This window comes from Typopeltis vanoorti, chromosome 14 (assembly GCF_054136105.1).
Source record: "Typopeltis vanoorti isolate ZY-2024b chromosome 14, IOZ_Tvanoo_1.0, whole genome shotgun sequence".
NCBI classification, from domain to species: Eukaryota; Metazoa; Arthropoda; class Arachnida; order Uropygi; family Thelyphonidae; genus Typopeltis; species Typopeltis vanoorti.
Window position 1 is genome coordinate 89,094,473 of NC_143562.1, and position 15,579 is coordinate 89,110,051.

The 15,579-nt window shown below is 36.4% G+C and overlaps 1 protein-coding gene across 1 annotated transcript in view; it reads right to left on the bottom strand.

Moving 5' to 3' along the window:
* The window catches only part of LOC150099747 (focadhesin), a 381,450-nt gene that overhangs the window by 38,362 nt on the left and 327,509 nt on the right, over nt 1–15,579 (bottom strand). Inside the window, exon 29 of the mRNA XM_090403693.1 lies at nt 3,176–3,291. Coding sequence (XP_090259819.1) covers nt 3,176–3,291 — 116 coding nt within the window. The remainder of the gene's footprint in view (nt 1–3,175; nt 3,292–15,579) is intronic.

Sequence of the window (15,579 nt, forward strand, 5' to 3'; positions counted from 1 at the left end):
TAGGATGCATGGAGAGAAAAAGACAGAGGTATTGAGAGAAGAAGTGGAAGATATGAAAAGTGAATTGAGTGTGAAGGAAGATAGATTAGGAAATTTATTTTCCACTTGGTTAGACTATAATACATTTAGTTTAATCCTTTATCCAAGTGTAAGCAAACAAAGTTTGCACCTGAAGTATCTTCAGGACTGAGACAACTCGTAGTAAAGGTGAACCAAGCTCTCATCACTCCTTGTCTCAGTTTCTTCCATAATGCAAAGCACATCGCCTTGCAGACATGTATAATGCTATGCATTAAGGGAAGGGCCACTATCCAGACCAGTTTCGACCTTTATTGAGGTCTCGTCAGTGGGAGCCAGACCCAGAAGTGGTGATATTAAGGCAGAAGCAATGGAGAGGTCATATTTACCTATACGAAGATATGAAGATACTTCAGGCGCAAACTTTGTTTGCTTACACTTGGATAAAGGATTAAACAAAATTTATTATAGTCTAACCAAGTGAAAAATAAACTTCCAACATCTTTCTCGAAATCCAGAGTAATTTAATAAGGTGATACACCTTTTGCCAACTCGTATAGGTAAATATGACCTCTCCATTGCTTCTGCCTTAGTATCACCACTTCTGGCTCCCACTGACGAGACCTCAATAAAGGTCGAAACAGGTCTGGGTAGTGGCCCTTCCCTTAATGCATAGCGTTATACATGTCTGAAAGGAGATGTCCTTTGCATTATGGGAGATACTGAGACAAGGAGTGATGAGAGCGTGGGCCACCTTTACTACGAGTTGCCTCAGTCCTGAAGATACTTCAGGCACAAACTTTGTTTGCTTACACTTGGATAAAGGATCAAACTAAATTTATTAGGAAACTGCAAAGGCTAAGTGATGTGAGGTGAAGAAGAGTAGGAGTGAAAGAGGAGAGAGAGAGAGAGAGAGAGAGAATGCGGGGAGCCAGAGAAAGAGAAAATGGAAGGACATGAGAAAGCAAAAGGGGGGGAAGTATGGGAGGAGAGCAAGGAACAAATGGATCAGTGAGAGGTGTGATGTAGAGACAATGATTCATGAAATCCAAAACAGAATGCTAGAGGAGTTCTTGCTGACAAAATGATAATGCGACTATAGCAATTACACAAAGTGAAAATGTGGATAGTGTGGTAAGTATGAATGATCTGAAAGGTCGCATGAATCAGGTGCCAAGAGAAAGATCTAAGGTTAGCATTTGTAATAGCACAGGAGAAGAGAATGAGAGGGGAGATAATGAGAGTTGAGGAGAAAAGTATCAGTAATGAATGGCATGATATCAAGAATGTGCTGAAAATTTTAGTTGAATGTTCTTTCAACTAAAATTTTTCCTGAATCCTTGGAAAAATTTTAGTCAAACTAAAAAGGTGACCAAAGAGTGGAAGATGCATAAGGGTGATGGTAAAATGGAAGTGTCATACTATAAACCAATTTGTATTTTTTCTGAAATTAAGATTTTGGAGAAATTAATGAGAGATCATATACAGTACTGGGAAGATGAGGGTCAGCATGGATTTGTTAAGGGACACTTGTTTTAGTAATCTGATTGCCTTTCATAATAAAGTAACAAGTGTAGTTGATGAGAGAAAGGCATATAGCCCTTTTTTTGGATTTCACAAAGGCATTTGGCAGGTGCCACATGATAAGGTGATATATAAATCACAGCATATGCATTTAGATATCAAGTTAGTTAAATGGATTGGAGATTAGCTTTCTGGTAAATATCAGAGTTGCGTACAAGGGAAGGAGCGGTGTCCATGAAGCAGAAGGTCACAAATGAGGGTTCCACAAGCTCAGTACCAGGACCTGTACTGTTTAATCTTTAAAATGTTACAGAATTTGATCATTTTATTAGGTGATATTATAGTGTTCATTTGCAATACCTACTGTGAGATTAATATTTTGATAGCCTATTGTAACTTGAACTGAAATGTTTTTTAACTACCAATGATAACTTCTGGATGGCAATGTTATCATTAGCAGTTGTTATTAAAGATATAGTAATGACTACATAAGAGCCCAAAGAATATCACTCCTTATTTGCATATAAACAACACAGAAGAATGAAATTAAATGACAATAGGATGATTGTCACTGTGTATGTGTATGTATGTGTATATATATATATATACAGGGTGTTCGGGATAAATTTGACAGTTTCGTAAGGAAAAAGAAAATCTTCTTTGTATCTATTAAATTTAATGAATTGACAAAAAAACATTACAGGCAGAGTTAATTACAATACTATCAACAAGATTTACTCAAAATAACCACCATTAGCATCGATCACAGCTTCAATTCTGCTTCGGAACCTCGAACAAGCTGATGCTACAGTCTCCCTGGGAAGGGCTGCAAAAACTGTTTTAATTTTATCCATTAACTGCGCTTTTGTATTACTGGAAGTGCGATTGGTGTCTTTTTCAACTGCGCCCTATACAAAATAATCCATGGGGTTAAGGTCTGGGGAGTTTGGAGGCCAAACATTTGGACTGGTGAAGTCGTAGAAATTTTCAGACAACCATTTTTGACTTTTCCCAGAGGTGTGGCAAGGGGCCGAATCCTGCTGCCATACATACGGCCTACCATTGGCTACCCTTGTTATCCAGGGCTTGACTACAGTTAGCAACTCCACGAACAAAGCCCGAATTCCAATGCCAGGGTTCTTCAACACCTGTTCCTGCAGATTTGCGAGGAATTCTGCTGTACGAACGCAATCAGATCGTCTGCTAGGGATCTTTCTTCTTGCTACATCCTCGTAGTCACCATTGCAAGTCTCTAGTTCATGCCTGATTGTTTTTACTGTATTCAGGGAGCATTGGGCAGCAGTCGTAATATCCTTATTTTGATGGCGGGCACGAATCATCATGATACAAGTTATTCTCTTCCATGATTCAGGTGGGTTCCAGCTATCCATCCTTTCTGACATCTTGTATATGAATGAAGAAGGGTCCAAACTTTTAAATGAAGAGAAGTGTGTGTGTTAATACATGTAACTTACGGAAAAATATAATTAATTATAAATATGTCAAATTTATCCCGAACACCCTGTGTATATATATATATATATATATATATATACACACACACACACACACACACATACATACAATACATTTGTTGTATATTCAAGTATTTAAATAAATTGAAATTACTCACAGGAAGTGTGGAGACTAAAGGTGGTGAGGACCAAGATGCTAGAAGAGCCGCAGCAGTAGATGATGAAGAACTCTGATTAAGTGCAATTTTCAAACATTCTTCAATTAGTTCTTTTTCTTTTAAAGAAAAAAAAATCATATATATATATATTAAATTACAATAGTGTATTAACTTACCAAATTATCATATTTAAACATCAACCAGTTAAAATTTAGACTACTCAATTTTCAAATGGAATCTCATTAAATATTTACACTTGAAACTTTGCTTAATTCATAATTACCCCAGTCCTGAAGATATTTTCAGATGCAAACTTTGTTTGCTCACACTTAGGTAAAGGATTAAACGAAATTTATTATAGTCTAACCAAGTGAAAAACAAACTTTCAGCATCTTTCTCTAAATCCAGAGTAATTTAATAAAAAGGTGGCACACTGTTTGGCAACTCCTATAGGTAAAGATGACCTTGTCATTGCTTCTGCCTGGTATTTCCACTTCTGGGCCTGGCTCCCACTGAAGAGACCTTAAAGGTCGAAACTAGTCTGGGTAGTGGCCCTTCCCTTAATGCATAACATTATACATACCCGCAAGGAGATGTGTTTTGCATTATGGGAGATACTGAGATAGGAGTGATGTTAGCTTGGTCCACCTTTGCTACGAGTTACCCAGTGTTGTACTACCTTACCCCAGTCCTGAAGATATTTTCAGGTGCAAACTTTGTTTGCTCACACTTGGTTAAAGGATTAAACTAAATTTATCATAAATGGATGTTTTGTAACTTCAGGGTATGAGCGAGTACAGGGAGTTCATGTCCACCAACTACATATTTACATAGTTTGATAAAAGCAGTTAGCAACAGAGGTATTTTGTGTGTGTGTGGGAGGGAGTACTATTTGGAAGTTATGGCCAAAGCAACTAAGGCTATGACACCAGTGTATGTATTATGCATGTATTCTTCTGGCTGGTCTATTTAGTATGTATGAGACTAACTTACTAATCTTCAGATGAAGGGCTCTTATGAAAGTTCTTTGCATCCTAAATTAGATCTGAACTCTGGTTTCTTCAACCAAAGGACATCATCAATATTGATTGAGCTACAGAGACTCCTCCTGGGGGAGTGAGGGGAAGGATTTTTATTCAAATAATTCATCACACACTCATAAAGGGTGACTAAAGTTTTTTGATTTGGCCATTTTTATTCTAACATTTCCTTGATCTTAATTCAAGCAGGAAATGAGCCATCATATGAGAAAGTGGTAAACTGATGGCGAATAGTTTGGACTGAATGCTAGAGTAAGTAGTTCCACATCCCGCTGTTTGATTAGGTTTATCTAACCTACTATGAAACTAACAGTGTCTTATTGTCAGGGCTTTCACTTTCAACTGGCCAGTGCCAGGCAGTGTGCTTTCACAGAACAGTATATTTTAGTTGTTGGGAATAGAACAGAGATAAGAATATGACATCCTTTTGAAGCCAAGATAAAGTGCAGTGAAATCAGAATTTCAAACCAACATCTTATCACCAAACCAAGTGCTGTTGCACTTAGACTGATCTACTGATATTTCATGAGAGAGCCAATGACTGATATGGGAACTGAGGTAAATGAAATGGAGGAGCATAGCATATTACAGAACCTAAATGTGAATACAGCTGATAAGAGAGATTGGAGGGTATACTAGTTCGAGTTTTATGTGAAGCGGAAAGAGAATTGTCAGTGCCCTTGACCATATTGTTTAATCTAAGTCTCAGTTCTGGGTTAGTCCCTGGGGGGGGGGATAGTTTCATTGCATAAAGGAGACTCCAAGACCGATGTAGCAAATTACTGAGCAATCCGCACATCAGGAGTTGTTGTCAAAGTATTGGAAAAGTTGGCCAAGAGCAAAATACAGGAATGGGTAGATGGAAATGGGATACTGTATGGGGACAGCATGGTTTTGTGAAGGGATGCCTCAGTAACTTGCTCACATTTTATAATACAGCAACAGCAGAGTTGGATAAAGATAATGGGTTTACAGTGATACTGTTAGACTTTACAAAGGCCTTTGACAGGATACTGCATGGAATTCCAATCAGTAAACTGCAGCACATGGGGATGGATAGGAGGGTGGTTGATGGAGAGATATCAGAGAGTAGTTTATTCAGGAGTCCAAAAGAAGACCCGACTAGTGGCATGTCACAGGGTTCTGTTCTAGGACCACTACTGTTTAATTTGTACATTAACGATATAGGAAAGGATCTGAGAGGAACTGTTCAGTTATTTGCCGATGATGCAAAGTTGAGTAGAGCAATAGTTAATACAGATGATGTCAAAATTTTGTAGGATGATTTGGATAGATTGGCAGACTGGGCAAAGGAGAATGAATGTCAGTTTAATGTGGAAAAGTGTAAGGTTATGTATTTTAGGGTGAAAAGATTACCAGCTATATACCACATTGGTGGAACTATACTCCAGGAAATTGATGAAATGCTTTAGCCACTTCCAAGTGGCTAAAGCATTTCATCATATTACTTGGTTACTGAAGAATACTTGGATGAGTAGAGACAAGCAGGTTATTGTTCCTCTTTACTGAGCCTTGATAAGACCCCCATCTTGACTACTGCACACAGATCTAGACGCTAAGGTTTCATAGTGACAAGGAGTTGGAGAGGATCCGGAGGCAAGTGACCAAGATAGTAGTGGATCTATGGAATGAACCTTACGAGAACAGGTTGAAGATTTGTGGGTTACAGAAATTGGTTGATAGGTGGAAAAGGGGTGATATGATTAATACATACAAATTACTGAGAGATTTTTACAAGATTAATTCAGGGGAAATTTTTCAGAACAGGTCTGGTGGTGGGAGAACTAGGGCCATCCATGGAAACCGAGCAAGAGCAGTTAGCAAGGGTGGTAGAACCAGGTTTTTTGCTTGGAGAGTAGTGAATGGGTGGAATAGGTTGCCAGAGTCAGTTGTGGGTGCCATGACTGTGAATGAGTTCAAAGCAAAGTATGATAGAATACTGCACAAATGTTGGATAGCTCTTGATATGATGTTTAGGGACTCCCTCAATAAGTCTAAGGATTCCTTGGAGTAGCCCGTAATAATAATAATTTCCTTGTATGATCTATTTTCTTTATCTTGTTTTTCCTTAAAGCTAACTGCATAAGGTAAATACATTATTTCCAATTTGAAAAGGTTTATCTGCTAGTTCATTTTGATCTGAATTTATCATCGATTTTTTAGTCATGTATGTTCATTTTTTTCCCCTGCTTTCTCCATAAAGGGAATTTAGCCATTTCCTGAGTTTTTTTTTTTTTTTTTTGCTAAAAGAACAATGTCATCTGCAAAACGTAAATAATTTAGATTTCTTCCACTGATATTAATTCCATAGTTTACCCATGAGACAATCTTAAAGACTTCTAATGTAGCAGGAAACAATTTGGATGATACTATATCTCCTTGCTTCACCCATGTCTCTCAATGCCAAATTCCTTTCCCTGTGCATCATGCAAAAAGATTTTTTTTTTGCTATAGTTAAAATCTCACTGAATAGATGCAAGTATGATCTTATGAAACTGTGAACCGTCTGATTTTATGCAAACTGCTAATATACCATCTTCTCAAGGACTTTTATTATTCTTTGCTGACTTGAGGATTTTCTATAATTCTATTATAATTGGTGGTTCTATATCAGCCTCATCTAAATTTAGTAAAGGTTTACTATCTGTTTCTTTGCCTGTATGTAAGTCCCTATAAAAATCTCCACATATTTCCTTTACTTTTCTCTATTGTACTATACTGCTGTTCCTTGCTTATTTTTCAGTATATTGAAGTCATTTCCAGAGATTGTTTTTGTTCCTATGTTCTTAATGTTTTGCATTATTGTTATATTTTCTAACTTTTGCATTTCTATAAACTGTATATTATCTTCGTACATTACGGATGTGTTTCCATTTCCTTTTTTTTTTTTTTATCCCACATGTGAAAGGCAGAAGAGCCTATAGCAAACAGATACCATGTGGAGGGGGGGTGAAGAGGAAACAGGATCAGGCATAGAGTAATCTGTTTATATTCTTCAACTGTTGAAGACTGTAGTCTGTGGGAAATGCTTCATAAGGGAGAATGTTCCACAGAATTAGTGGAAGGAATGAAAGATGACTAGGAGTAGTAGATTCGATGAGTATGCAGTTTGACTGTAGATCTGGCGGCATAATGTATGCTAGTTCTGCTGAACATTAGCCATGGAAATATCTACAGAAGAGACACAATGTAGAAATTGATCTTCTGTGGGATAGTGACTGAAGAGAGTCTGTAAGAGAAGTGTCATTTATCACCCAGAATGCCCTTTTCTGAACGGCAACAAGGCATTTTTAGGGAGGTCTTAGGTGCACTATCTCATATATGAGAACAGCATTCCAATGTTGGTCAGATTTGGGATTTGTACAGAGTAAGTAACTGTTTGGCAGAGAAGTACTATCTTGGCTGAAAAAAGGATGCCAAGTTTTTTGGAAGCTGTTGAAGTGATATGATTGTGCCAGGAAAGATTTGGAGTAAGTTTTAATGATTTTCTTCAATTTTTAGTTCTTATGTGATTTTTAGTAACTTTTATTACTGTTGAAGTATCTCCTTCACTCTACCAGATAAGCAATTCATATTTATTTCATTCAACTTTACTTCCATTATTTTCTCAAATATTTATATATTATATCTTTGCCTTCTATCATGGGCTTCATTATCAATTTCAATTTTTCTCTTTCAAAAAGAAATGAAAGCCGAGGTTTTTAATGAAATTGATTATATCATGTCCATATTTTTAGCCATAATATAACCAATTTCATTAAAAACCTCTGCTTTCATTTCTTTGGTTTTTTTAAAGAATATATTAGATATATACAATCCCTGGTTCTCTGAAAATATATTTAGTCTTTGTCCTCTCTCATTTCTTTGGTCCATCCACACCTTGTACACCTAAAGCACTCTCTTCTTGTTATTTCTTGTTTATTTTACAGTTAGTCTCCCATTATGCTATTCCAATGACACATGCTATCTCTGATAGTGCTGGAGAGATCTTCATAGAAATTGTCAATTTCTTCATCTTAGTAACTAGAGGTAGGTGCATATATTTGTATTACACTCAAATTCCTTGCATAAATTCCTCAGTGGGGATTTATGGTCAAGGAGGAGTTGGGATTACGATCCATAAATATATCCCAAATATACAATAAAATATATTTGCTTATTTCGGTAACTTTTTCTTCTATTCTAGTTTCAGAAAGCCCAAGTATATCCCAATTTATTTTTTCCGAGTACCTCACATAACTCTTATTCTCTTTCTTCTTCTTTCAAAGTTGTGACATTATAACTACATATGCTCAATTTTTTTTATCATGGTGTTTACAGATGCAATATCAAAAAAGGATCTCCTATCTGGGTTTGAGTCCATTCCAGTATGTCCATTTTGGTCTCGACTGCTATTGATCTTCAATTCTTGTCAACTCCATTTTCTTTAAAGGAGTATTTGATCAATTCAATCCTCTCATGGAAATGTAACCCCATGGCAATATACTTAGTAGGTTGAATCTTATTAGGTAAGGCAAATACCTAGGAAAGAAGGCAGACTCTTAATGTATGAGACAAAAATAAAGTAAAACAAAAAAATATTTTTTTTGTTTTACTTTATTTTTGTAAAGCCCTCAAATACTCTAGAATCATGGAAGAAGGAACAAGAAGAAAAAAATCAATCATGCTTTTTAGAGGAGGGAAATTTGCCTTTCTTAATGACTAACTGTAAAATCACTTCAACCACTATCTCAAGATGAATCTGTTTCATCCCTATACATTTTCTACAAATACTTCCATGGACTTCATTAAACTGGCATCCATAATTCCTCTGCTTTCCAGTGGACCTCTTAAAACACAAGTGTCATTTTCTTCCCAACATCACTATTACACCCCAAAAATGCACTTAGCCAACTTCTTCTCTTCCTCTTTTATTCCATCTCCAATTTGTGAAGAACAATGTTCCTCACAAATTGTTTCCCATCACCTACAACTACTAGTTTTTCAAGAAACATGTTAATAGGTTCCTTTTTTTCCCTGTTGCCTATATCTGGCAGTAATATGCTTCAGGTTCTTCTACCTCTAATGTGTGGGAGTGATATATAATATATATATATATATATATATATATATATATACATACACCATATTGAGTTCTAGAGTAAGGTTTCTGAATTCTATAATTTTAGTCATCCATATGACTAATATGCTATAGGTTTACATCCTTTCATAGTCCAGATTCACCTAAAAAAGTTATTTAAAAAAAAGATTGTTAAAAAATGTGTTCAAACCAGTTTTAAGTTATACATCAGAGAATTGGATTAGAAATAAAGCACTTGATCAAAGATTAGAGATCATAAATATGAGAGTTCTTAGACAAATTAGGGGCCTGAACAGATGGCATCAATGGCTGAATCATATTAAAAATGAAGACATTAAGAAGGTGCTCAGCATTGTTTGCATTCAAAAATTGTGTGGGTATGACTAATCTAAGTGATATGGTCACTTAAATAGAATGGAAGAAGAAATGTTAGTAAAACAGATGTTTGATGCCAAGATGGCAGGAAAAAGACCCAGAAAAGACAGGATCTAGGTGGATGATTCATTATCATGCGTGATAATGAATCAGAACAATAAGTCATCTCTGTCATGCGAAACATGTAACCATAGATACTGGTTTGGTTTACAACGTTTTTTATGTTCCTTTTAATTTGCATTTACTAACTTTCATATCTCCGTAATGCCTTGAAAAAGCCAGACAGTTTGCTGGCAAAACTGGTAGGTTTGAATAAATGTTTTTATTGTAAAATACTGGTCTGTATTAATAAAATTGTATTTCTATTATAAAAAACATGCATGATAATGAATAAGAACAATAAGTCATCTCTGTCACGCGAAACGTGTAACCATAGATACTGGTTTGGTTTACAACGTTTTTTATGTTCCTTTTAATTTGCATTTACTAACTGTCATATCTCCGTATGCCCTGAAAAAGCCAGACAGTTTGCTGGCGAAACTGGTAGGTTTGAATAAATGTTTTTATTGTAAAATACTGGTCTGTATTAATAAAATTGTATTTCTAAATTAAACCTTAAGAAATCCAACTCTTAAAATAGTTGCCCAAGTAAATAACAAGTCAAGTAATTTAACTGTACAGAAGATACGAGATAGCATAATGACCAAGTCCTTATTTAAAATAACAAGAGAGATTTTAAGAACCAAATAACAGTTTTGTATAAAAAATGTACATAAAATGTGTATAATAATAAAATTAAATGTATACAGTAGATGAATAATGTTTCAATTTAAAATTATACATGTTATTATGCTGTAAAAAATTATAAACCAAAGACAGATTGCTAAAAGAGCGAAAAACAAAATGGATGCAGTCAATTAAAACATGGAGTGTTAAAATGGAATTTCAATACTCACACATAGGCATGTTATCACCCATAAACATGTAGGAATGTGGAAGATAACCATGACCTATGCAGAGCCAAGCAAGAACAACTTCTGTAAAGTCCCCACATAGAATATGCTGCTATAATTTAATTCCAGGCATAATGTGGTCTGTTATGTGATGTGGTCCATTTCATGATTCCATAATATATGCCATGGGTATATTAATTTTGGCCTTATGTTATTATCTTATCTGCCTGTAACTGGTGGTGCAGGGAACAGACAGAGGTATCTTAAGGAGCAAGATGGCTTAGCTGCAGCCCCAACATGGCTTGGCATCTGGCATGTGCAAATGTTCAGTTCGAGCTTCCTATTTGACAGAACAAATGATGGATCCAAGAGAGCACTGGATGTGGGTGGTGTTCCAGACTTCATAATGCTTGATTGTAATGAATCATAGTAAGAAATGCAACCTTGTCGTATTTCAAATTTATATAATTTTATGCAATCAGCCCAGCAGTATAGCTGCCACATTCTAGAAGCATCTGATAAGATATTTGGGAAGACAGTTACAGATCCCGTTAGACTCTGATTTTGAACCATCTCTATACAGGCATAAAAAATCACAGTATACTATGTGTGTGTGTGTTCAAAAAATCCAACGGTAGATGAAAGGAATGGTGGAAAATTTTTCCTAAGCATCGAAGAATGTATACATGACAATATGTTAGTATTGTCTATAGTAACATTTAGAGCTTGCATTATTTTACAAACAAACGAAAGAGGTATATGAGAGTGATATGCTAACACACACAAGCATCACATACAAGTTCTCCCAATGTGGGATAAAGTCCAAGCAAGGGCTTTATTTTAAATGCATATTTGCAAAGACAGTTACTGATCTGAAAAGAAGAATAAAAGTTTATTTGCTTCATTGTAAAGACTAGGAAATAGTGATGTTTGAGCTTCCCTTGATGTGAAGCGTGCCAATTTTGCTGTTGTTATTGCCTGAAGGTGGATGGAGGTCCAACCACTGAAGTGCATTGGAAGAGGCCTGTTGGACACATAATCAAGTCTTGACTAGATAAGTTCTCAGTACACTTGGGTCAAAGAACTTTTATCTGCATCCGAACAGTGGAAGACGAGGTGTGAAAAGTGTCCAAGTGTCCTCGAGTACCTATCTTGCAATTGACAACATTTTTTTATATGGACATGTAGGTTTCTGTGGTTAAGCAGTTCTGTAGGAACTCAATACCGAAAAGTTTTGACCACATTGTAATATAAGGAGTTTATTAAAAATAAACAATTAAAATCCAACAAGTTTTGTGCGTAGTAAGATTTACATCAGGGGTAATGGTTCATAAAAGTTTTACACAAACAAAAGCCTATTAACAATTAATTACATATATCAGATGTTTTTGATAACTTCACAACTGTTAAATAATTGATAAACCAGAATACAAATGATAAATTCATTACTGTAAGCGTGTTGGAATATTGCTTGTTGCTATCACATTCTGTGGTATCACGTGTTATATCCTAGGTCTGTGACAGTTAAATTTTTGATGAAAGCAGATTATACTTTATGTAAAATTAAGCCTTGATTTTTATTGCATTGTGTAGGGATCCTAAAGAGGAATGGATTAAATATAAATGTATAGATAAAAAAAAACCTTGATAGAAAACACAGAAGCAGAGAAATGCATGAAAAGATCAGAGAAATGACAAGCAGGACAAATACAGAAACCATGCAAGTGTCATTAGAGACTCAAGAGACCAAATTCTAATAGATAAAAAAGAAATCATGGAAAGATGGATTGAATACACAAGGAAATTATATGAACAACAAAGAAATGATATTCCTGAACAGACTGATTTAGAAGGACAATCCATTTTACTCTATGAAGTTGAAAATGCTGTCAGAAAACTAAAACCACATAAAGCTGCAGGAATAGATAACATCTTGGCAGAATGGTTGAGGGCTCTCGATGAAGGAGGACTGAAATTTCTAACAAAATTATGCAATAAAATATACAAGACTGGATTTCTACCCAAAGATATTAATCACTCAATTTTTGTTCCAATTCCCAAAAAAACAAAAGCTACAAAATGTGAAGAGTTCAGGACAATCAGCCTCATCAGTCAACTATCAAAAGTCCTCCTATATGTTATTCTTGAAAGAAATAAAAGAAAAATAAACATAGAAATAAATGATACACAAAGTGGCTTCAAGGAAAATGTAGGTACAAGAGAAGGTATTTTCAATGTCAGAACCATCATAGAAAGATATCTAGAAAAACAAAAAGATGTGTACCTCTGCTTTATAGATTACAAAAAGGCATTCGACAATGTCCAACATGAACAATTAATTGAAATCCTTTCAAAAATAGGCATGGATGGAAAAGACATTAGGCTATTAATTAATCTTTACTGGGAACAGACTGCATCTTTGAGAATAGAGAGGTGTGAGACAAGGCTGTGTCTTTTCTCCGATTCTCTTTAACCTGTACACAAAAGAAATATTTAATAAAATTAGTAACCTCAAAGGAATCACTGTAGGGGGCAGAAATATTAATAACCTAAGATATGCAGATGACATGGTTCTTCTAGCTGAAAACAAATATGACCTCAAAACTCTTATAGATGAAACCCTCAAGTATAGCGAACAGTATGGCCTCAGTTTCAACTTTAAAAAGACAAAATCATGATAATTTCAAGAGAAAAGAAAATACCAAAAATATGCATCAATATAAAAGGAAATAAATTAGAATAGGTGAAAAATACATATACCTCGGACACTTGATCACAGAGAATGGTAGGACAGAAGATGAAATTAGAATTCTTGTGTAGAGGCTTAAGTGCTGTGAGGACATTATGTTGGAGGTTTAATGGATTTATTACAACACTCAAAAAGAATTAAAATAGAATTTAATACTTCCTATATTTCGTCCTAGTCACTAGGACATCTACGGGGATTACAAAGACAATTAATGTAACATGCACACAAAAACTTACAATACTAAGCCCAACCACGTGGGTGACAATAAAGTCCTATCTAGGTGGAGTGCCGTCTAAGGGCAGTTGTAGGTGGCCTGGAATGTAAGGTGGGACCTCTGGTGATGACTGTTTCCCAAATCTTCGAAAGCTTAATGCAACCGTATTTGTTCAGATTTGGCTGGTTTTTGAGAGCTGCTGCTGCTGCTTCTAAGAAAAGTCTCTCTTTCTTGAATTTGCTGTGGTGGAGCATGGTGGTTTTCTTCCATGATACTCTGTGGGTAGTGTCCAAAACATGGTCAGCCAAGCCTGAATGGCCATAGTTGTGTTTAACGATGTACGACTTGTGTTCCTCTAGGCGGATGGATGCTGATCTGCCTGTCTGTCCAAAGTACGCAAGCTTACAGGAACAGGGTACTTTGTAAACTCCAGGCAGAGAGAGAGGAGGGAGCTGATCTTTCGTAGAACGGATAAGGGTAGCCAGTTTGCGGTAGGGCTTATATGCTGTGTGTAGGTTATACTTTTTTAGTATCTTGGCTATTTTTTCCGAAGTGCCACGGATGTAGGGTATGGCGATGGCATTTTTAAATTCTTGTTGACGAGAGGGACGGGGAATGGGGAAGGAATTGATTATTTTTTTGATGCTGTGTTCGCTGTAGCCATTGGAGAGGAAAGTTCTGTGTATGTGGTTAAGCTCAGTAGTGAGGGCGGTTCCACTGGAACAAAGATTGTGGGCTCTCTTGGTAAGGGTTTTAATGATGCCATATTGTTGTGAGGGGTGGTGGTGGGAGAGTTTGTGAATGTATCTGCCTGTGTGTGTGGGTTTCCTGTATACAGTGAAGGCAAGTGTATCATTAGGTAGGCGCGTGACTAAGGTGTCTAGGAAGGGTAAACAATTGTTCTTTTCCTTTTCCATAGTAAACTGGATTCTTGGATGTAGGCTATTGAGATGACCAAGGAAGGAATCTAATGTGTCTGGGCCATGAGGCCAAATAGAGAACACATCATCTACATATCTTAGCCAGATAGAAGGTTTGAGTGGGGCTGAGTCTATGGCTCGTTTTTCGAAATCTTCCATATAGAAATTGGCAAGGGGGGGTGAGAGGGGGGAGCCCATGGCGGTTCCCTCTATCTGCTTGTAGATTTTGTTATTCCAAGCGAAATACCCAGAGTTGATGGCATCAAAAAAATAATCAATTCCTCCCCCATTCCCCGTCCCTCTCGTCAACAAGAATTTAAAAATGCCATCACCATACCCTACATCCGTGGCACTTCGGAAAAAATAGCCAAGATACTAAAAAAGTATAACCTACACACAGCATATAAGCCCTACCGCAAACTGGCTACCCTTATCCGTTCTACAAAAGATCAGCTCCCTCCTCTCTCTCTGCCTGGAGTTTACAAAGTACCCTGTTCCTGTAAGCTTGCGTACTTTGGACAGACAGGCAGATCAGCATCCATCCGCCTAGAGGAACACAAGTCGTACATCGTTAAACACAACTATGGCCATTCAGGCTTGGCTGACCATGTTTTGGACACTACCCACAGAGTATCATGGAAGAAAACCACCATGCTCCACCACAGCAAATTCAAGAAAGAGAGACTTTTCTTAGAAGCAGCAGCAGCTCTCAAAAACCAACCAAATCTTAACAAATACGGTTGCATTAAGCTTCCGAAGATTTGGGAAACAGTCATCACCAGAGGTCCCACCTTACATTCCAGGCCACCTACAACTGCCCTTAGACGGCGCTCCACCTAGATAGGACTTTATTGTCACCCACGTGGTTGGGCTTAGTATTGTAAGTTTTTGTGTGCATGTTACATTAATTGTCTTTGTAATCCCCGTAGATGTCCTAGTGACTAGGACGAAATATAGGAAGTATTAAATTCTATTTTAATTCTTTTTGAGTGTTGTAATAAATCCATTAAACCTCCAACATAATGAAATTAGAAAAAGGATTGAAATTGCAA